The following is a 22,685-nucleotide window of genomic DNA, read 5'->3' on the forward strand; positions in this document are numbered from 1 at the left end:
TTCTCTTAACTCCAAAGAAAAAGGTCTACAGACATCCAGTATTCTTGTTGATATAAATAACTACCCCCCTTTGTTTTCATTTAAGGATACCATGCATACAGTTAAGTGCATAAATCATAACTGTATAGTTCAGCGAACCTTTCCGTATTATGCACCCACGTAGCCCCACCCAATTTATGATGTGGAGCATCCCAGCATCCCAGANATTCGCGCTGAACTGTATTAAAACAACAAAGGATTTCCTATGACTACTAATTACTTTTAACTATCTTCTCTTAACTCCAAAGAAAAAGGTCTACAGACATCCAGTATTCTTGTTGATATAAATAACTACCCCCCTTTGTTTTCATTTAAGGATACCATGCATACAGTTAAGTGCATAAATCATAACTGTATAGTTCAGCGAACCTTTACGTATTATGCACCCACGTAACCCCAGCCAATTTATGATGTGGAGCATCCCAGCATCCAGAAGATTTCATGTCCTCTCCTGGCCACCAATGAAAGCCATTCTTTTGGTTTCTACCAAGTAGCTTTGGTCAGAAAACTAAAAGGTTTTAACTTGAAAATTTGTTTTTCATTAGAAATTTCATGACTGGTAAAATATTAGCACTCTACTATACATACAAACAGTGAGAACGTACTGTACCCCATACTAAATTTAAAGAGTACACAAACCTGTCTTGGCTGGTGTGGCTCAGCTGGTTGGAGTGTTGCCCCATAAACCAAAAGGATGCAGGTTTGGTCCCTGGTTGGCGCATGTAGGGGAGGCAACTGATCCATGTTTCTCTTCCTCCCTCTCTCCCTCCCTTCCCCTCTAAGATCAGTAAGCATGTCCTCAAGTGAGGATAAAAAAAAGTAAGTAAACCCATGTGGCTCCTTGGCTACTGAGTGCCTACACTGCCACCCTAATGGGACATTCGTTAACGAAGACCTCAGCTCCTATCTGTGCTAAAACAAAAGCACGAAGACTGTAGATTGTTTTAGTGAAAAACAGGGATTCAAACTCAAGGAAGCCACGTGACACAGCGAGAAAACAGACTGCAGGGTCAGACAGAACGAGGTTAAAATCCTTAAACCATGTGTGACCTTAGGAAACTACTTCTCCCATTCTCAGTTTTCCCATGAAAGTAGGAATGAAATGACCCACCTTATCATCGAAGTTGGATGGAAAGGCTCATAAACCACACAACTTAGTATCTCACACCAAGCAGGTGCCCAGTAATAATACTCACGTACAGTTACCTGCACTGGGGCTAGAGAGACACGCTGTGGCCACAGGTTTCCGCTTCCTCTTGATGTCCCGTGAACACGGGGGTCCCAAGTGTATGTTTGCCTGTCTGCAGAGGTAGCAAGGAAAATACTGCTTTAACTTTATAAACCTCAGTGTTTACGACCTTATGTTCAGCCCGGATAAAGTCCTCAGCCATCACTGATACACACTAACAAAGTCAGCAGCATCTTTTGCCATCAAGTGGCAATACAAGATTATTCGTAACTCATCATAATTCACTCTTTACTCACAAAATCTACCCATTCTAAAGTTTTCACCTGATTAGCAAAAGAGCAGACATTCAAGATTAATTTCAGTAAACATGTGTTTCATTACATGCTGATTTTTGTATATTTTTCATAAAAACTATAACCTCAATTGTTCTAAACTCACTAATGAAATACCTACTCCCAAGCAGTAATATACTGAATATTTTAATGCTGCATGAACACAGACATATGCATGGAATTTTAGTAGGAAGTTTAACTCTTCTATCACTCTATATCTGGGTTTTTAATAGTGTCTACATAGCAAGTTAAGTTTCTGGGATTTTTAAAAATACAAATTATGTGCTAACAATATGTCCCCTTTTCTGAATCTTCAGCTTATTTTTTTTATTTTTAAGATTTTATTTATTTTACCCTGGCTGGTATGGCTCAGTGAACTGAGTACTGGCCTCGAAGCAATGGGTCGCCGGTTCAATTCCCAGTCAGGGCACATGCCTGGGATTGCAGGCCAGGTCCCCAAACAGGAGGTGTGTGAGAGGCTACCACACACTCATGCTTCTCTCCCCCTTTTTCTTCTTCCCTTCTCCTCTCTCTAAAAATTAATAAATATTTTTTAAAGGAAAAAAAGACATTATTTATTTTAAGAGAGAGGAGAAGGGAGGGAGAAAGAGAAGGAGAGAAATATCTGTATGCGAAAGAAACACTGATTCTTTGCCCCTCACACACACCCTCACCAGGGACCAGGCTGCAACCCAGACATAGGCTCTGACTGGGAATTGAACCAGTGACCTTTAGCTTTGCTGGGCAGACAATGCCCCACCAACTGAGCCACGCCAGTCAGAGCTGTTCAGCTTATTTTAAAAACAAAACAGTGATAGCTTCAATACTAGAAAAGCAAAAGACTGTCTGAAAGACAATGGGCTTAACACCAAAATAGGAGGCATGCTGTTTTAGTTCACCACTTCCTCCTCCCTCTCAAACTAGCAAATACCAGCCCTGATTAAGGACCAAACTGAATCTCACCTTTACACAGTTTCCTTCAACATTCAAGACCTTATCTACCATGAATTATTATTTAACTGCTGTACACATATCTTGTTTCCCTAATGAAGTGTAATCTTCTTGAGAGCAAGGGCTATATTTATATTTCTTTCATAATTTTCAATCATCTACAATACTCAGCAAAAGGCACATAGCTGATCCTCATTAAATATCTGTTGACTAGAACTGATATGAATGAATAAGCTTTAAAACACCAAATAGCCAGTTGTACACTTAAAATGCTTAAAACATATATTTTATCACAATTTTTTTAAAATAGCCAGAATACATAACATATAAAAAGGAATCTACTAAAATGACACCAGATGACCTCCGAACTGGCAGCCCTAGCTGGGGATGAAACCTCGTGTTTAATAGTCTTTAAGCCGGAGTCGCAGTCAAACCTAAGAGAACTAGTCAGCAAGCCAAGAAGACCACTGTTGAATGGACAAATTTTCCCATCAGGTGGGGTGAACCCATCTGCCAACTTTCACAGTTTAAAAGAATATGTGCATGTTTTTTTCCCTCCCTCCCTCACTACTCCCTCCCTTCTTCCCTCCTTCCCCTCCTTCCTCCTCGCTCTTTCATGCTCTTTTCTCCAAATAGCAAACACTTAAGAGACCACTCAATGTACAAACAAGGAAAGAAAAATACTGAAATCACAAGAAATTTTATAGATTTCAAAGAGCACCAAAATAGGCAGATTTAGAATAAAGCCTGTGGCTTGGAAAGTCCATCCAAATCACCTTTTATCTATCACTCTGTTCTGTATGGAAGAGAAGTTAACTTTAAATTAAATGTCCCATGAATAGTTAATTCCAAAATTCCAACGTGAAATGTAAATACAAGTGTGTAAAGAAGGGAAAACAGCTCATTTTTCAAACCTTACACAAGTCCTGGGAATAAGCCTAGATCAGCACGCTGACTTAGTAAGAAAGATAGATGTCAGAGTGTCAACAGCAGACAGGCCTTCAGCCTAAATGCAGAGGTAGCGATTCCCTTCGAAGTCAGACAAAGGCTGAGAAGAAACTGACACTACAAACTTTTGTTTCTCCAAGCCCTGATAGGTGTGGCTCAGTTGGTTGGGCATCGTCCCAAAAAGCGAAAGGTCACTGGTTCAATTCCCAGTCAGGGCACATGGCTGGGTTGTGGGCTCCGTCCAGTTAGGGGCATGTATGAGAGGTAACCCCTCGATGTTTCTCTCTCACATCCATGTTTCTCTCCCTTTCTTTCTGCCTCCCCACTCTCTAAAATTTGTTTTTAAATTTCTGTTTCTCCTCAAAACAAAGAAGCATACAGAATAGTCTCCATCTTTTCTATAAACAAGGTACTTGAGCACAATCACACTCTAACTCAGACCTCCGAGCACTTGTTCTAATCCCATCCTGCTTCTACAGTGCTTCAGAAAGAGAAAGAAATCAAACACAGGCTGACAGTTGATATTCATGCTTTATTCTTCAAGTTCATTAAAAGACTATCCCAATGCCCTGGCTGGTGTAGCTCAGTGGATTGAACGCGGGCCTGCAAACCAGACTATCGCGGTTCGATTCCCAGTCAGGAAACATGCCTGGGTTGCAGGCCAGTTTCTGGCAGGGGCCAGTTCCCTGCAGGGGATGCACGAGAGGCAACCATACATTGATGTTTCCTTCCTCTCTCCTTCCCTTCCCCTCTAAAGATAAATAAATAAAATATTTTAAAAACATAAATAAATAAATAAATAAATAAATAAAAGACTATCCCAAACTTTTTAGATTAAATGGTAACACCATTTCTTGAAACTTTTTTTTAAAGGTCAAGTGAAGAATTTTTTTAAAGATTTTATTTATTTATTTTTAGAGAGGGGGGCAGGGAGAAAGAGAGGGAAAGAAACATCAATGTGTGGTTGCCTCTCACGTGGCCCCCACTGGGGACCTGGCCCACCAGCCAGGCATGTGCCCTGACTGGGAATTGAACCAGTGACCCTTTGGTTCACAGCCCATGTTCAATCCACTGAGCTATACACCAGCCAGGGCCATTTCTTGAAACATGTTGTTAGACATCAGAACAGCAGTTATCTCTGAGATGTGGGGGGTGGGATAAAGGGATAGTGATGAGGAGCTTCTGGGGTTCTTTATGGTAATATCTGTTTCTGGATGCTGAAAATTCATCAAGTGTATATTTCTTTGTAAATTCTGTGTGTACACTGTCCTTCAATTAATTAAAATACACTACTTCTCCCGACTGGAGACAGTCAGTATCACTTCTTTTGCATCTGCAAGGAATGATACATTTTAGAGTGAAAAGATGAAACCATGTATATACCAATGTTTAAAGTTTTAGCCATTTTAAATAGAAATGCAGTGGTGTTAAAAATATTTATTTTAGTAAAATAAAAGTCAGTATTACCTACTACTGCGCACGTAGGTTACCAGACTGCACCGTATTCTGCAAGTCCCTAAGGGACTGCCGGGACTCCAAGGCTTGGTGGTCCTTAGGATGCCCCGCCCCTGTGGGCCATGGTTCTCAGACCCCCACTACTCCCCACCCAGTGATGTTATGGGCTTCAGGGTTAATTTTTCCTACACAAAATGCCCCCCCAGCTGCTAAGGATCCAGCCTGTTTCTTCTCTCTGCAGTAAACGTTCTACTTCTCCCACCTCATTCCCACTCCTAATGGTTATCTTGAACATTCTTAAATCCTTCAAATTTTGTAAGTTTCCTCTGGTTATGACTTAGGACACAACGGAAGGCTTTCTGAGGAAACCAGGCAACGAAACTTATTAAGTCAATAACCTTCTTTTATTGTAAAAGTATGCATTTTGTGTGAACTACTCAGCAGGTTTCTGCTTCTCCCAGTGCTCGCTGAGTCTTTGGTGAGCAGTGGGGTGTCGTGGCAAACAAAACAGTACCCCTGACAGACCCGTAGCCCAGTCCTACTTCCAGCTGCACGGCCTTCCAGTCACAGAACCTGAATCATAGAGAAACTGAGGCAGGGACAAAGAAAAGTTGTGTTTGATCCTAAAACTCAGTTAAATGCTTCTTCCTTAAAACATTTCTCTGAAGACCACTTCCAGGTTGGAGAGCTATTTCCTAAGAGGTATAATAACATCACACCTTAAGGCTGAGCACAGAAGGGCTATTTGTCCCCGAGTCTCTATGCCCCTATGTCTCCCTATGGGTAGAAAGGGTAGAAGATTTAACTAGATCTCTAAACACGCTTTTTCCAGAGCTGTTGTGTTTGTGTTGCAAACTATGGGGAGGGAGACCACTCAATTATGTAGAGGCCCAGTTAAGCTAAAATCTCTACCAAGTTATTAAAACTTCCTTCTCAACTGCGGTGGCAAATGTTTACTGGAATGATGTAAGGAGCTTTTACAAAATGCACAACCCCCTCCACGTGGGGGTGGGAGAGGAATCAGTAATATGTTCATTTTGACATTTCTCCTCAAGTAATACTGATAAGCTTCTACCTACTGTGAAAATTACTGTGTTAAAATACACCTATTCTCAAAGCTGAACTAGTTAATAAAAGAATCTAAGTATTTCACATAACAAATAACAGAATGATTAAAATGAAGAAACACTCAGACAAAAATACTGTTCCCCGGTACGACGGCCTACAGAAAATGCGGGCCCCACCAGCCGCAGTACCCACTCCTCAGCACTCTGTCCGGGCAGGAAGCCGGGTCTGAGCTTCCCCTGAAAGCCTCACATTCAAGCAGCATTTGGCAAAAAGAAGTTATGAGGGGAAACGAGCATTGAAAGCAACAAAAAGTCTTTAAAAACTCTTACTTCAGGAAAAGTCACTGAATTCCTATCTTGGGGGAAAGGTGAATGCAAAAGACTGACAATTAATCAAAAGACTGCTCTGTACACGCACACGTAAACACAGCGTCTCTACTTTACTGTTTGCTGCAGGTACCGACAGATCAGGTGAGCTGCTATAGCCGCAATGGTACTTAGGAAACTGGGCAGGTCACCGTGTCCCTGGGGCAGGAATGTTCTTTTAGGGGGGAAAATTACTTTGAGAAAAACATGGGTGTTTAATAGAACCAATGTTGGCAAAAAATAACTGAAATGACTGCCACAGATTGAGAACAAAGATGTTCAGAGTCACTCCTAAGGAGAGAGTACAGTCTTCACCTGCCAATGCTGAGCTCATTTAGGAACGGTTCACCTTCAACAGTCACTCATTCTTAAAAAACAATGGAGAGTTCATTTTTTTTTACATAAAATTTATTGTGAAAAGGTATTTATTTGCTATACTTTTCCTTAAACAGCTACAAATTAGCAACATCAGGAAAGAATTATTGATCTTTCTAAGAAACAAAGTTCTCATATATATATATATATATATATATATATATATGTATATATAAAATCCCAATTATTCTCCTTAATTGCTAATCTGTTTACCTTAATTATTTTTAACAAAAATGAACGGAGGCCTACCCTGTGCAAAGCATTATGCTGGTTGTGGAGGGGGACACACAAGATGACTAAGCCTGGGGCCCCTCTGCTGGGAACTCACAACACAGGAGGGAGGCTGATGCACACAGAACTAACAGAGCCAGACACTGAGCCATGACTAAGGAACAAGCAGAATGCAAGGTAAAACGAAGGAAAACAGACTTGAACTTGGGGAAAAAGAGGCACCCCTTCCTCACATGTGATTTTACCTCCAGGGTTAACTGGCATGTACTAAACACCCAGTAGGGAAGTGTGTTCACAGACTTGCATGCAAGAAAGGGCCCAGGCCTCTGGCATGAGGAGCAGCTGGGAGAGAAAACCATGTACAATTACAGGACACAATGGGGGCTCACCTACCAGGAGAGACCCTGGCCATCCCACTAGTGCGTTCACTCTGAACCAACCCTCAGTGGTCTGTGACAGGCTGCTCACTAGCACCTGAGAGTTGGCGTCCTGCAACTCTCCGTGATCGATCTCCCTGGCCTGAGCCAAGGCTGACGTGAAGCTGCTGGACGCCACCCACAGACGCAGCAGCGCGCCCCGTGGCTGGGAAGATGGGCATGTCACACAACGGTAGAGCAGAGGGAGAGGACACACGGTCCCAGCTCTGCGTGGGCAGCACGATGCCAACCGGCTGAGAGGTGCTAGAAACAAGACTCTCTAACAGAGGACAGACAACTCAAGAACGGTGTGCTGTAAAAAAGGGAAGTTCCAGTGGGACTGCAGCCTGGTGGACAACATTAGAGCAGAAACACTCCCTCAAGCGTGGCCAAAACTAAAGCACTAAGACATGAGGAAGAGCTGTAGTGCACGGCAGCACCGGAAGCACCCGCAGCACCCGCAGCACCCGCAGCACCCGCAGCACCCGCAGCATCCACGGCATCCGCGGCATCCGCAGCATCCGCAGCATCCACGGCATCTACAGCATCCACGGCATCTACAGCATCCGCAGCAACCGCAGCAGAGAGGAGACCAACAAAGGTTCTTCCCCCCACACCCTGAGGTAGAACCTGAGGCTGTTTACTACGGCTCCAAAGGTCAAAATTAATAGCGTGAATTGAGGCTTCTTCTTGTTCTTTGAAACTCCTTGTCAAGTGGCACAGCCAGCTGGGCACACAACTCTGATATGCAGATCATAACGTTTGTGAACAGAAAAAAATGAATTACAATGAGCAGAGTCTATCATACTTTGAATCTCTAAAGGGCAGGAATCTCTCTTTTTAACCCAAACACTGTCCAAATGCCTCCTCTTACAGGCCATTCGAGGCCATTCAAGCACCTCAACAACCTGTGCTACATCTCATTAGCAAATAGCTCTGGAAGCCAACTCAAAGTTGGTAAAACCATAATTATCCTAAGTACAGGGCAGGGTAGTGACTGTATAACAAAAATAATAATATTAGCTACCAGTGTGTAAAATATTCAAATGTATTATTTAGTTTTGACCACCACTAGCTGAATAAATACTGGTATTTCCACTTTAAAGATGAGGAAATTAAGGTCTGGGGAGGTTAAATCATTTGCCCAGGTAAAGCCAAGATTCTTACCTGGGTCTAATATCCACTACTCTGAGATTAAGAACCTCAAGAAGAAATAAATGGAAATGGTGCTAAATTACCAAATTACTACCCACAACAGAGGGAAGGTCAGCCACATTGGAGAAAACTCAAAGCTGCCATGAGACATTCACAAACCACACTGGTGACCTGCGCATCACACACAGAGATGTAGCACCTGGTAAGTTCTAGTTAGCGTTTTCTGAGGCAATAACAGTCAGAAAAGCCATCCTGGACGATCAATAACTCTCCCACTTTGGGAAAAGCTGCCTCCAGCACTAGTTCCTCACCACTGTTCTCGGTGCCCTTGACAGCAAAACCACCGCCTCTACCGGCACGCCAATCACACCACCTGCTGTCCGAGCCACAACAGTCCTCCATGCCGACAATGGGTACACCATGTCGTAGCAATGCTCCAGTACTAGGGACAGAAACAGCTGGTTTAAGAATGTCATCCATGCACCTCGCCAGCTGTCCACCCAACCACCCACACACCCACCCAACAACTCCTCCCATGGGTTACTCACTACATGCAGGGCACTGTGGGAAACCCTAACACTCTCTCAGTACCTAAGCAGTCCTCCAGGGCCAGGAGCTGTTCATGGCTCTACCTCCCGCAAGGAATCACAGTATCAAAGCACAGAGCTATGCCTATTACGGAATAAGTGATCGCTCTGGCTGTGCATGTTCTAAAACTGGAACGATACAGAGCGGATCGGCACAGCCCTGTGCATGGATGGCACACAAATTCATGAAGTGTTCCATATTTTTTTAATATGAAATGAGATTTCCTGTTAAGCAAATTACAAAGCACCAGTCATAAAATCATATGCATTTAGGGCAATAGGTCTTAACCCTGGCTGCCTATTAGAGTCACTGGGGAGCTTTAAAATAATGCCAAGGCCTGGCTTGTCCCAGATCAATTAAATCACAATCTTGGGGAGTGGGGCTCAGCTTAAATATATATTTTTTAAAGATTTTATTTATTTTTTTAGAGGGAGGGAAAGAGAGACAGACAAAGAGGGAGAGGAACACCTATCAGCTGCCTCTCAAGCACACCCTGACCAGGGACCAGACCCGCAACCCAGGCAGGTGCCCTGACCAGGAATCAAACCTGCAACCTTCTGCTTCACCCCACCCAACCCACTGAGCCACACTGGCAGAGCCCAGCACGGATATACTTTTTAAAGCTTCTCAGGTGATTCCAAGTGTAGCCAGGGTTAAAAATGACCAAACGTAAGTATTTCCAGAGAGGTATACCTGAAACCCTCTGACCCACGAAACTGTCAGGTGGCACAAACACCTCAAAGACTCCCTCCCCATCCACTGCACCTGCCATCAGGGCTGTATTAAAATGAAACATCAATAAAATGATCTCTTAAAATCACGCTCTCATTATTTCTTTGTTTATAGCAATGAGACACGAGACAAGAGAGAGCCCTGAGGTCGTCCCGGCCCCCAGTGGCCCCCAGCAGCCCCCAGGCCCCACGTGGAGCACCAGAGCTGTATAATGAGTGCTCTGGCAGTGATGGGGTGCTCAGGGGTCCTCGCTCTCCTGCAGCAGAGTGTGGGGACTGTGGCAGCGGCTGTGTCCGGGCAGGAAGCAGCCTCAGCTCAGTAACCCAACAGGAGGAAACCTTCACAGTTCAGGCACGATCATCAAACTCTTTGTGCTCTTAAAGGAGAGTAATTATAGGCATGTGAAAAAAGAAAAGCACTCCCCCAGGAACTCTTCCTCACATGCTTCCCAAGAGGCACCAGGGCCATTAAAAATTCCATGATGAAGAGGAAAAACAGCCTGGGAACAGCCAGGAGGCAATACAGCAAATTAATACACCAGCCCTCCTCAGGGAAAGCTGTGATAAAACAGGAAACACTTCTCTCTTCGCAAAATAAAATTATACCACTAATGATAACACAGTCACCACCATACACACACAAATCGTTCTAATGATGGGTGTGAAATTCCCAATGCTGCCCAAATGCTTTGAAAGAAATTTCTCCTACTACAGATAAAATGGAATGAGAAAGATAAAATTTCCATTCGAAACAGTTTTTTAGCACACTCACTCGCCTGCCTGCTCCCGGCCACCACCGCTCTAACGTCCCCTCCGAGGGACTGGGCCTTGTTAAGTCCCCCACTCTTCACAAAGCCCACCGCCCAGGTCTGAATCCAATCCCACCCACCAGTCCCACCAGAACTTGGCTGCTGCTTCTCTACTGACCACATGCTGGGCAGGGACCCTATTTCAAAGAAATGAGAGGGAGCCCCAGGGGCTCCGTGTCTCACCACCCACATTTTCTAAAAACCACAGAGAGGTCACTCGTGCCGACCAGTCTCATAGATCGGCGGTCGCCAAACTCCACTGAGTGTGCACTTCATGATTAAAAAATCTGAACACCGCGTGTATATGTAGTGCATACACATAACACAAAAATATATGCTGCTAGACTAATGTAAGTACAATATAAAACAAAAACCTCATACATCAACCCACTCTGTATCCACTACCCTAGAAATGAGGACTAGAAAGACAGACCGAGCCATAATCATCCACATTCTCTCACCATGCTTGTAGCAATAAGCCGTATTTCCCTAGAGCTGAGTCACCAACGTGTACCCTATCCTTATGCTTCCCAGTGCAGCTATAAGCACTGCCAGCAAGAGAGTGAAAAGAAGGGTATGGATCATGAGGTACACAAAGAAACAAGCGGCTGACACCCACTCTAGCTGGCATGAGGCGTTAGAGGCAAGAGGCAAGAGGCACCCGATGAAAGCACGGACACTGAGCACAGCCCAGCTCCAGGGGGCAGCGGTCAGGGAAGGCAGGCTAACAACTCACCCTCAGCTCCAACATGACTCCGGGCTACTTACAGTCTTCCCAAAGACCATTATTTTATTTAGTATTAAGACTAGAAGCTTGAGGACTGCTTTCCTATAAATGGAAATCTTGTGTCTTCCAAGATGGCCTGACCACCGCCTCCTCTAAGCAAACCTCCCTGAGCCTCTGAGTTAGGAGTCCTCCTCTGTGCTTCACATCATTCTGGCGCACACCTTTACACACTCACCACTCTGAACTGTAATGGTCAATTTCCACACCTGACTTTCCCATGAGCACGGGAGCTCCTTAAGGGTGGTACCTAACCAAAGAGCCTGGCACATCGTAGGGGGTCAGCAAACGCTGAATGAATGAATGATGAATTGCATGCGGCTGAAGAAAAGGCTCATGTCATCATCCCACAATGTTCCCCTTTTCTAGTAACACCATCTGTGACAGTCTCTCCTCCCAAAAGACTTTCCCCAGTAACCACTACTTCTCCAGTTGAAGCTCTGGGAGCTGTTAATGGCACAGAATTTACTGCCATAGCCCACAGTGGAAGTTCTAATTGTAGCCATGAAAGAATAACTTCTTCGTGTACTCTGTAACCCAAATCTATGAACATGTCCATGTAAGAATGTATTAGGAAGAAGAAACAACCATCAGCCCTTGGAAAGAAGTTCTTTGTGCTACTAGAAAGAATAAAAGTCTTTTGGTTCAGTCTATCAACTGCTCTTTTGGGCATAATAACCCTGCTAGGGAATGCTACAATTAAAGCCATATTTACTATGTTTGTCACCTAACTTAAGAGAGTGAATACTGAGAGGTGCTAAAATCATTCTGCTATGTAGGCTTAGGATTGATTCTGACAAATACATACAGACACTGCGGCTTAGATGCTAGGGCTGCATCAGGGAACAAGACAAGGTCCCTGCACTTCCAAGGTTCTATTCCTGTAGGGGGAGGGAAAGGGAACAGGGGAAGCCCAATAAAGTCATTAGTGACGGTGTTAAAGCTCTAAAAACAACAGATAATAAGCAGAGAGTGGTAGAGATGGCCCCTGAAATAGGATGGCCAGAGAGGTCCTCCAAGGAGGTGGCCCAAGCTGAGAAAAGGAGCCAATCCTGGGAGCTGCTCTATGGCTGCAGTCCAAGCAAAGGGAGCAGGCGGAAGGCCAGAGGTGAGAAAGGGCTGCATTTCGGAAGCAGTGGAGCTCCCTGGTGCAGGGGAGGAGAAGTCTCTGAAGGGGTCCGCACGCACAGGCAGCAGAAGTCAGACTGTGCAGGGTTTCGCAGGCCATAACAAGGACCATCGATAACAGTCTGGGAAGATGGGCTTGTAGCAGAAGAAATATGAAACACGAGCCAGAAGACTTAGGTCAAAGTTGAAACTTAAATCGCATACTCGTCACGTGACTACAGGAAAGCTACCTCGCCACTTTGCCTCACTTTCGGCATCTGTAAAACACCCACTGACCCCAAAAGACCAAAGACCAAACTGGATGCTACAAGCAAACATACTTTATAATTTAAAAAGTGTTGTAATAAGGACACACCTGCTAGAAGACAGTTACCTGGCAGAGCGCTGTGCCGGTGAACACCTTCGGTGAGAAGCCTCGGCAAGAACATCCAGGGAGTAGAGGGGAGAGAGGGGATTAAACTGCAAAAATAAACAAGAATATTTTAGTAAGGCTTATATGAAACAGACCTGACCTTAAAGGACGACCTGCTATTTGATTGATGACCGCGCCCCTCCGACCGTCCCACACACACCACTCATTAAGGTGGCGTGTGTCTGGCAGCGCACCCCAGCGCACCTCGTCTACCACTCCTAGAAAAAAGACTGTTCTTCAGAAACTTCTGATAACAGTAACCACTCAAATGGCAGAAAACAGTTCAATTGACCCTTGAACAAACACGGGGTGGTCGGGAGCGCCAACCCCCAGTACAGTCGAACATCCACGTATAACTTCGGACTTCCCCAGACTTAACTACTGTTGACCGGAAGCCTTGCTGAAAACGTGAACAGTCAGTTAACACATATTGTATATGTTACATGTATTATATACTGTATTCCTACCGAAAAAAAGCTAGAAATTTTTAAGAAAATCATGAGGAGAAAATAAAATTCAGTATTTAGTTTTAAAAATCTGTGCATAAGTGGACCCACACAGTTCAAATCCCTAGTGGCTAAGGGTCAGCTGGACTTCATACCTGACATACGGAAACGTGAGTCCACTGAGCATCGGCCTTTGTGGCAAAGAAGCCTATACGAACTTACCTTTTCATTTCCCTATCCTGGCAAATGTCTCCAGCGAACAGCTGGTAGCATACACCAGCAGCCGAGGGTAGGGAGGACGGAACTACATTAAGAATCAGAATAACTAACACTCAGTTCCAGTCTACCACTGAGTTGCCGTGTATTCAAAACTACATCATCTCTTTGAGATTCACTATCCTTACCTGTGAAATGGGCGTATCGCTGTCTGTCTTAACTATTTTATAGAAGTATTATAAAGACTGAACAAAACATTGCTTTAAGCTTATAAAGTGATTTCAGTTTCTCACCTGTGAAACATCTGTGGACCTCAAAAGGAGGCTGCGGGGATCACATGAGAGCTATACATAAAAGCACCCCACTTTATGTTTGCTAGCTTTCTTTGGATTTTTTCTACTATAAATAAGCCTCCCCCCAAATTTCAGAACTAACTATATGTTAAGACTGAATGAACTCCAAGTAATTCCAAAAGAACTTAAAGAAATATAAACTACAGCCCCAGCTGGTGTGGCCCAGTGGGTTGAGAGTTGGCCTGAGAACCAAAAGGTCACTAATTTGATTCCTGTCAGGACACACTTCTGGGTTGTGGGCCAGGTCCCCAGTTTGGGCATCTCAATTGTGTATGAGAGGCAAATGACCAGGATGTTTCTCTCCCTGTATTTCTCCCTCCCTCCCCCACTCTCTAAAAATAAATAAATAAAATCTTTAAGAAAAAGAATACAAACCAAGGAACTGTTCTCTGTGTCGGAAGCTCCGGCCATAGCTCTATGAGCTCTGCAGCTTTGGACAAATAGTTTAACCCTCACTGGAAATGAAGGACAGGGTGACCCTTAAAGGTCCCCTGCTGCCGTTAGGCCCCCCGATGCAAACATGCTGAGTGCTCTGGCTCAGAGCTCCCCCAAATGCCGTCTCTGCCTGCCGCCTGCTATTTTCACGTCAATTATTCCCACTCAGCCTTGTCCTTACTCCAGTTCTGTGAAATAACAAGTTTGCTATAACGATTACTTCTACGTTATAACGAATCACAAAGATAGAGCAACCTCTCCCCCTCCCAAAATCCAAAGGTGTAAAGAAAGGAACACTAGCCACTGGCAGTAATTTTTAAATTATGACCCTTACAAAGCACTCGATGTTCCAAGGGCTCCCTCAAGGGGCAGCCAGGGACAAGACTAAGAGGACAAGGCCCCCAGTCTTCAACCCCATGTCACTCAAAGCGGCATTTCCTTCTTCTGTTCCATGTGTGTAGGCGTCGACACTATGCTTCTAGCACAAGGCTCTGACACTGACATTTTTAAACCACAACAGATGAGGTTCACTCTGATTTCTCATGGCAAAGTTTAAAATAAAATAAAAATGGGGCTCCTACGAAATATGCGTTAGTAAGAAACAAAAGTCATAAACTAAAGATCACAGCTGAACCTAACAAAGGGGGTTAGCTACAGTCCTTATCAGTGAATATCTGTCCTTGTGAGATGGACCTCCACGAAAATCAGAAAAACAGACAACAGAAGCCTTACCTCATGTGCATAAGCAGAAATGTGAGGAAAATCAGAAGCCAACACTTTATTCTTTCTAAAGAGAAGGAAATCAAATGATAAAATAAAGATAACAAACAAAAGACCTTACCTGATTCCGCTCCCTTTTCCCAGCTGATGGTAACCAGAAGCTAAAGAGAGGAAGAGAATAACAGTAAAAACAATAAAAGAAGTGGTAGGAACATTATAGGCAGGAGAAGACCAAACGTTGTTAGCATAATGAATTGAATACAAAGAAAGAAATGGGAAAAGATGCAATTGGAGGAGAAAAGGAAAGAGGTGTTAAATGTGTACAAAGTTTTTTTGCAGAAAGTAACTCTTCAAAGGAAAAAGCCTTGTACCGGAATGTAAAAGACTACACACTCTCCCGATAAACCGAAGACTACTCCAACGCACTCTCAGCTGTGCAGTGACAGAAGGACCCCCAGTTCAACAAGGGCATGAACTACAAATACGCCTTGTCTATTTCATAAATTAAAAACCTGCCCAGGCTGGAGAGGTAGAGGATCGTAACTGGGACTGACCATGACTGTGCAGCAGACGCCAAGAAGCCAATCGCGGTAGGGGACAGACTGGCACAAGAAGGGGTGGAATGACTTCCCCAGAGCTACAAACGGGCTTTTTAGCTGTACTTGTCACAGTAGTTAGAATAAAAAGATATTTCTCTACACAGAGGTCTCAAAATGGGAAGAGAATATACAAAAATTTAGAGGCTATCAACCATTTTGAACAAAAAATATTAAGAGACAGAAAAATATAACATTTTTATTGGGAGCTACTTTTATAATATACCACCTATAAATATAAAAAGCAACAAAATAAAAACTACTTCAGGAAGGAAAACATAAGCACTCGTTCAGGTTCAGGGCAGTAGCCATGCTGACTGTTACAAAGCACAGATCTTTCAGCTCTCCTCGTTCAGCTCTGAAAGTCCCATTTCTAGGTTCCTCTACAGCGCCTTCCTCTGCACCGCCTCCCAGGAACAGACTACAGTAGCCAGTAAACACACGAGCACTTACTCCTTCTGCCGAGAGTCACTAACGATTTGGCCTATCCTCTCAGAACCCAAAGTGCTTATGCTGGTCTCCTGAAAAGACAAGACACGAGTGTCATCTAATCGCAGAACAAATACAGGAAGCACAACCCGTCAATCAAGCTCACACTTTCCCATAATAGTGCCAGCAACTTCAAATGCGCATGTCGAATGTCAATCTTAAAATCCGACAGCAACTGTATTTCTTTTTATGGGAGTCTAACTTAGGAGTATTTCATGTCACCCTAGACTTATATTTCTCCAGTGTTCCAAAAAACGTCATTTTAAATATTGTTTAATGTATATAGTATTTTATGAATAGTAATACCTCCTGGAGTCACTGAAGTATATAGAAATAGAAACACTTCTTTAAAGCAACCTGACAACAGCTAGTCTGTACACAGCTAGCAGCACACAGAGCCCCCAGAATCACCTCACTGCAGCCCGACAGGCTTCGCAGTGAGGCGTTCACAGTCCTTGCTGCTGACACACACGTCAGAGGACTTTCACCACTTACAGAAACTGTCACCCCATACTTTGTCTGTTAAATGTCATCTTTTAAGTAAAAGTAGTTAGTTTGTATAAATTAAGTTTGTAAATTTGGGGTTCTCAAGATTGCAATATGAAATGTTACCATAACACCACAAGCAATTCAGAACTAATCACCTCCCCAAAACTGGAAACTGACAGGAGGCGCTCACCCTTCATTTACTGTGAGCACATTCACGCGAGTATCTGTTGCGGCCCCTGGGGACGCACTCCAACAGCGCATGAACAAGAGCTGTGTGCAGTATCAGTGCGTGTTGAGATGGGAGAGCGTAAGTCACAGGCACGAGCGTCAAGAATGTCAAGGCTGTTACTCATACACATTTGTTTCTGGGTAAATATTATTATCTGCATTCATCTATGTGTTTAATTAGCTTAAACATTAGATAACATTTTAAACTAGCTACAGAAACATTAATTTGAGGTCAGATTCTGGGCAGGAGTGGAGCTAAATGAAAAGGTTTCACATACTGTACTCTTCACATCCTTCATCCCTTCCTTACGCCTGTGCCTCTCAGTCACAGACAAAGCCATGGTAGTGGGGCCCAGGGAAAAGATGGGTGAAAAATGAGCTATTTGTTACAGCAGAAAAATTATTAACTTAAAGTGCCGTAATGTTTAAATTTACAGTTTATTACTGTGTAAATTACAAGCAGTACTTTGCGTAATTAGCAGCTCACTGGCAGAGCGCTGTGAATGAAACTCATTATTTATGATTACAATTTAGAAAAAGAGAAGAGGGATGGGGGAGGGGAAAGGAGGACAGAATAGTGACCTCTGCTAAAAATGACAAATATCCCTTTAAGGTGATAAAGATGAATTAAACATGTAAATATTATTCTACTCATTTGAAATCCTTAGAGATGCCCAATAGGTCCTAGTTTTCTTCCAGGCAAGCTAAAGGGAGCCTTCAAGATGAGCTGATTTACTTCCATGGAAGTGGAAGGTTCCTATTTGATAGGAGCCAGAACACAGTAAGGTAGAAGGTAGGAGGTAGGAAGAACACTGTCAAGCTTAGCAAATAAAGAAGGGAAAAAAAATCAAACCATTTCTCTGTTTCCTACTCCCAACCTCCAGCTCCCCTCTGCCCCACATCCACTCCCACCCTGCTGGCTGTCACAAATACACACCCAGAAGAGCAAGAGCAGCCTTTTACTGTTGGGAAAACAAGTGATCCAAAAGTAGGTGGTATCATTCTTTCAATAATCAAGTGTCTTTCTAATTAGACGTTTGAAATAGAATTTAAAGATAAAAAGAGTCTACGCTCATATGGAAATAAAGAGGCTCATTTCTTTTGTACTACTAGAACTTTAAAAAAAAATAGCCCCCTAATTAAATTATAAAACAGTAGCTCTGTGAGGGCAGACAGACTGTGGCCCCGACCACCATAAAAAACCCAGCTGGGCACAGAGCCCACCCCATGGTAGGCACTTTACCGTCTCTTGAGTAAACCAAGTAATCAGTGCTCCAAAATGCGCTCCCTCCCTCACTCTTTGCCCACCATCATATTCTCTGAGTATGAGCCCCAATATGAACCTATAGTCAACCTCGAAGCTAATAAAAAATAAATAATTGTTAAAATTTAAATTAAAAAGAGCAGACCTGGGTTCGATTCTCTGCTCTGCCACTTGTAACTGGATCACATCAGACATCACTGAACTTCTTTGAACCCAAGTTTTTCTCACCCACTAAAGGAAAATAGCACCTGTTTTACCAGGTGGTAAGGCAGGTTAAATGAACCGAGTGCCCAGCACAGTCCTTGGAAAAGGCGAACTGAGTAACTGGTATCTATTCTCTGCTGTGAGGGAGTTTTGAAATTTGGTAACAAGGTTTTCCCCAGCTTTTTCTTTTGTAATGAATTCTAGGATAAAAGACCAAAGACAGGATAAAAGAAGCATCCATGAATCCAGGAGGAGCCATAAAGAAGCCAAGAGTATTTTAACTTATATAATAATAAGATTAATCAAAAGAATAGAAGAGACAAGAGACCAGGCCTGCAGATTTACAGACAACAGATACTGCCCCGGCAGCGAGCGTCTGCTTTGTCGGAGCTTCTGTATGAATTAAACTTCATCCTTCATGTGTGCATCCATTCACATGCTATATAATGTTCACTCTTAAGAACTTGCAAAATGTCCCAGCTGGCTCAATTAACTCCAGGGTGTTCTGCGGTGCCTCTGACTGCCAAGAAGGTACACAGGTCCCATGGCAGGCATGACCCTCCCACTGAGCCTGGCAAACGAGAAGAGCCATCACCTTCCCGACAAGCCGTCTTCGCCCCTTTCTGAGGCACCGAGCTGCGGCTCCCGGCAGGCGATTCAGGCGGGCATGGTACCCTGAAAAACAGAAAGTCCTCGGTAACTAAATGCGCAAGATCCGTTAGCAGTGACATGCCACTAGCAGAGCAGAGGCCGTGCCCCCCAGGATCTACTGGACTGACCCTTAAACTAGTGTCACTAGGCCATCTGTCAAGGATTTATTATTCCCGTGTCTTTGCTATCAGCAGTGTGAGAGCAGGCCTGTCATTGACCTTTGACCGAGGCATCCTCCTCTGTAAGAGGGATCGCCTCTTGCTCAGTCCTATTGTACAGGGGTGCTTTGGAACCAAACTGAAATAGCACATGGAAGGTACTAGTAAACTGAAGGAAACTAGACAAATATAAAGTATAATCAACAATTTCTAATTATAAGTTAATGACTAGTTATTATGCAAAACCATTCTAATCCTTGAAATAATGGTCAAAATAGCCTGTATAATCTAGGCACATTTTTCCAACTGCTGCATGTGTTCTGCACATAGAAAAGACAGCTGGAAATGTTACCAATGCCACACTGGAATGTAACATACCAAAATGTTACCGATGACGCTGTCTCTGGGGGTGCGGTTACAGGTCGTTTTGAGTTTCTTCTTCCTGTTCTTATTTGTGTGTGTTTTAACTAGTCCATAAAGAACGTTTAGATACAGTCATTGAAATGCTCAATAAACGTTAAGGGAGCAAACAACATGCCTCGGCCAGAGAACAGTCTTTTCTGAGAACCAACTTCTTTGAGAAGGCCTTTCACTCACTCAAATTCGCCCTAACAAAATGCTACGGGAGTTTACAGCTCTGGGTGAAATTCGGACCACCAACCAATGTTCCGCAAATACTTGACAACTGACTAACTGGATAATTATTGATTGTTGGGAATCTTACAAATGTATAGAGCTAAAAGAAACCCCTGAAACAGTTTTTTTGTTCAATGTCACAGTATCTTCTGTGACCCTGACACCCCAAGGAAGTGAAGTGACCGTCACAGTCAGAGCTGGGCAGACAGTCCCAGAGCATCACCCCATTTCCTTTGCCCTGTCCCAGGCTCCTTCCACCTGTCCTGCTATTGTCAGTGAAGGAAAAGCAAAGGGATATATATTTATGTTAAAGTCCACAGTAATAGAACTATTAAAATTATTTATTCAAGATTTTGTTTATTTATTTTTAGAGAGAGGGGAAAGGAGGGAGAAAGAGACAGAGCAAAACACCAATGGACTGCCTCTCACACACCCTACCCGGGGACCTGGCCCACACCCCAGTTATGTGTCCTGACCAGGAACCGAAACCTGTGACCTTTCAGTTCGCAACCCAACCCACTGAGCCACACCAGCCAGGGCATTATTAAAATGCTTTAAAGAATATTTTAAAGTCATCCACTCAGAACATCCACTTTAACTTGTGAGCGACGTTCTCACTGAAATCTGTTCTCTTCCAAGATCCAATGCTTCAGGCTGCCCAAAGCACTCAAAAGCCCAGCAGCCACGGAAGGATAAACGGCCACGACGGGCTTCCTGCACTGGCACAAATGGCAACGGCAAGCTGATGGAATGCCCTGCTGATACACAAGCTGAGTGTCCAGGAAATGATTTAAGAGAGAACCTCAGGCTTTGAGACTCACCCTTGAATCCTCTAGAAAAATCCCTGGACTAGCTCCAAAATTCAGACAGTTCGTGTGTGCTCAGAGGGAGAAGAGCATGTATACCATGGGATGATTCTCCCCAGACAGAACCATGAAGGTGTGAAGTGTATTTGGTCTCCCCAGAACTTACCCCTCTGAGCTGGCCGAGAAGGTAAAAGAAATGTGGGGTCTGACCGTTTTTCCAGTCCAGAGTCCATCCTCTCTACTTCAGTGCGATGATCAGGAGCCCACTTGGGCAGAAGGTTAGGGACAGTGAATCCCGGGACGCATTCTCCTTCATAGAACCAGTCACTCTGCTCATCGTCCCCTACAGTAGAGAGAGCATCTTCGTTAGCTGGGATTCAGCACGCTCTACCAAAGGCCACACAGCAGGATGACTTCTCCGTGCTACAGGCTTAAGTGTACTTTTAAATAGTCAAAGTACAAAAACTTGTTTTGATCCTCCTTGTTGATCCATAGTATGATGAAAACTGGGGCACCAAACTAGTTTCACATAAATTTCATAATGTGTTACGCGGGACTGCTTTTAACAATAGAAAAATAAAGCTCCCATTCACTAAGCCCTTACCACCTACCAGGGTCCACACTAAAAAATCTATAAGTATGTTATCTCTTCCAAACCTTACACTAGCTCCAATTTACAAATGAGGCAACTAAGTCCAAAGAAGTCAAGGTCAAGGTAGTATATGATGAAGCCAGGATTTGAACTCAAAGCCTAACTCCAAAGCCCCTACCACAAAATTAAACTGATTCCCATATACCATTCTCAGCAGTATAAATGAACTCAGGGATTCAAAGCCCACAAATGTTTCTTAACTCAAAACTAGCTGTTCCTCGGAGGATTTCTTACTACATTTGCACTTCTCATAGTATGTAAATACAGAAAATATACTCATACCTTGTTTGTCCCTTGGTACCTCATTGATGGGACAGAAAGTCATCTTGACACTAGCAATACAAGCTACCAAGAAAAAACTAACCAGAGAAAAGTAATATAATCCCCCACAGTGGATGTTGAGAAGTTACATCATTCACCCAAGGCTACCCTCTTCAATGACGACAAACTCAAGAATAGATCCACACATCCAGTCTCCTGGTTCGAACTTCTTTCTCTTGGCCAAAATGATACCATCTCAGTTTCCACTAGTTTAATCCTGCCAACAGAGTAAGATAGATAACGCTATGTCTGCTGCCACACCCCCCTTTCCAAAAGCAAGGATGAAGGAAATTATTTAGAGAACATCTAAAAAGTTCACAGTGCATCTCTAACATATCCTGGATCCCAGGGAAGGTGCCTGGAACATGCCGATCACATGAAGAAGGGTCAGATTCATGGGCCACGACCACCCGGGGGAATGAGAGCTCTTCAATCGCTGTGGAGATCACCAAACGGGGAAACTGAAGCTGCCTAGTGGTGAAGAGCGCGGATGTCGCCACAAACAAAGTGTGCCCTCGGAAACACACCACCAGCAGCTATTCCTCTTAAACAGTGGTTCTGGACCGTTAGTGCACAGCAGAAGACGGGGGGCGTTGCTGAAACGCAGACCACTGGGCCCTACCCGCAAAGTGTCTGAGTCCAGTCTGGACAGGACGAAAATTGTGCACTTCTGGCAAGTTCCCTAGTGATGCCAAGCTGGTCTGGGGATCCACAATGTGAGAACTATGTATACAGATGAATGAAAGATAGGCACTAGAATTAACGATAATCAGTTTCTCTTACGGTATATTTAGCAAGACCATGTTTCCTGGTGACAAATGGCAAACCATCATGGAATCCCTTTGGGCTCTCCAGCATTCACTCAAGACTTCTGGTAACACGAGAAGAGACTCACTGAACGGGAGTCAACCCTGTGAGATCATCTAGACCTGCAGCCATCAGCCCGCATCACACGGTGCCTGACGCGGGAGCCCCTCGAAAGAGCGCTGCCGGGGAGCAAGGGAGAGGCTGAGTGGACTGGCCTCCGGACGCCCCGCTCCTGCGG

At 43.9% G+C, this 22,685-nt stretch overlaps 1 protein-coding gene and 1 non-coding gene across 6 annotated transcripts in view; one reads left to right on the plus strand and one right to left on the minus strand.

Moving 5' to 3' along the window:
- GPATCH2L (G-patch domain containing 2 like) overlaps positions 1 to 22,685 on the minus strand; it is a 56,897-nt gene that overhangs the window by 9,142 nt on the left and 25,070 nt on the right. The window contains exons 4-9 of one of the 5 annotated variants that reach the window (XM_037031703.1): positions 20,834 to 21,010; positions 19,012 to 19,091; positions 16,196 to 16,263; positions 15,159 to 15,213; positions 12,938 to 13,023; positions 1,246 to 1,340 (exon numbers count right to left, since the gene is read on the minus strand). In XM_037031703.1, the coding sequence (XP_036887598.1) occupies positions 1,246 to 1,340; positions 12,938 to 13,023; positions 15,159 to 15,213; positions 16,196 to 16,263; positions 19,012 to 19,091; positions 20,834 to 21,010 (561 nt within the window). Of the gene's footprint in view, positions 1 to 1,245; positions 1,341 to 12,937; positions 13,024 to 15,158; positions 15,214 to 15,267; positions 15,308 to 16,195; positions 16,264 to 19,011; positions 19,092 to 20,833; positions 21,011 to 22,685 lie in introns of all 5 variants that reach the window. The other 4 variants (XM_037031704.1, XM_037031706.1, XM_037031705.1 and 1 more) reach the window with 4 other exon arrangements.
- Positions 9,213 to 9,316, plus strand: LOC118977040 (U6 spliceosomal RNA). Its single transcript, XR_005064436.1, has one exon. It is a non-coding gene; the product is annotated as a U6 spliceosomal RNA (small nuclear RNA).

The sequence above is a fragment of the Sturnira hondurensis genome, unplaced genomic scaffold (genome assembly GCF_014824575.4).
Source record: "Sturnira hondurensis isolate 20B ecotype Veracruz unplaced genomic scaffold, ASM1482457v3 Scaffold0021143, whole genome shotgun sequence".
Classification (NCBI taxonomy): Eukaryota; Metazoa; Chordata; class Mammalia; order Chiroptera; family Phyllostomidae; genus Sturnira; species Sturnira hondurensis.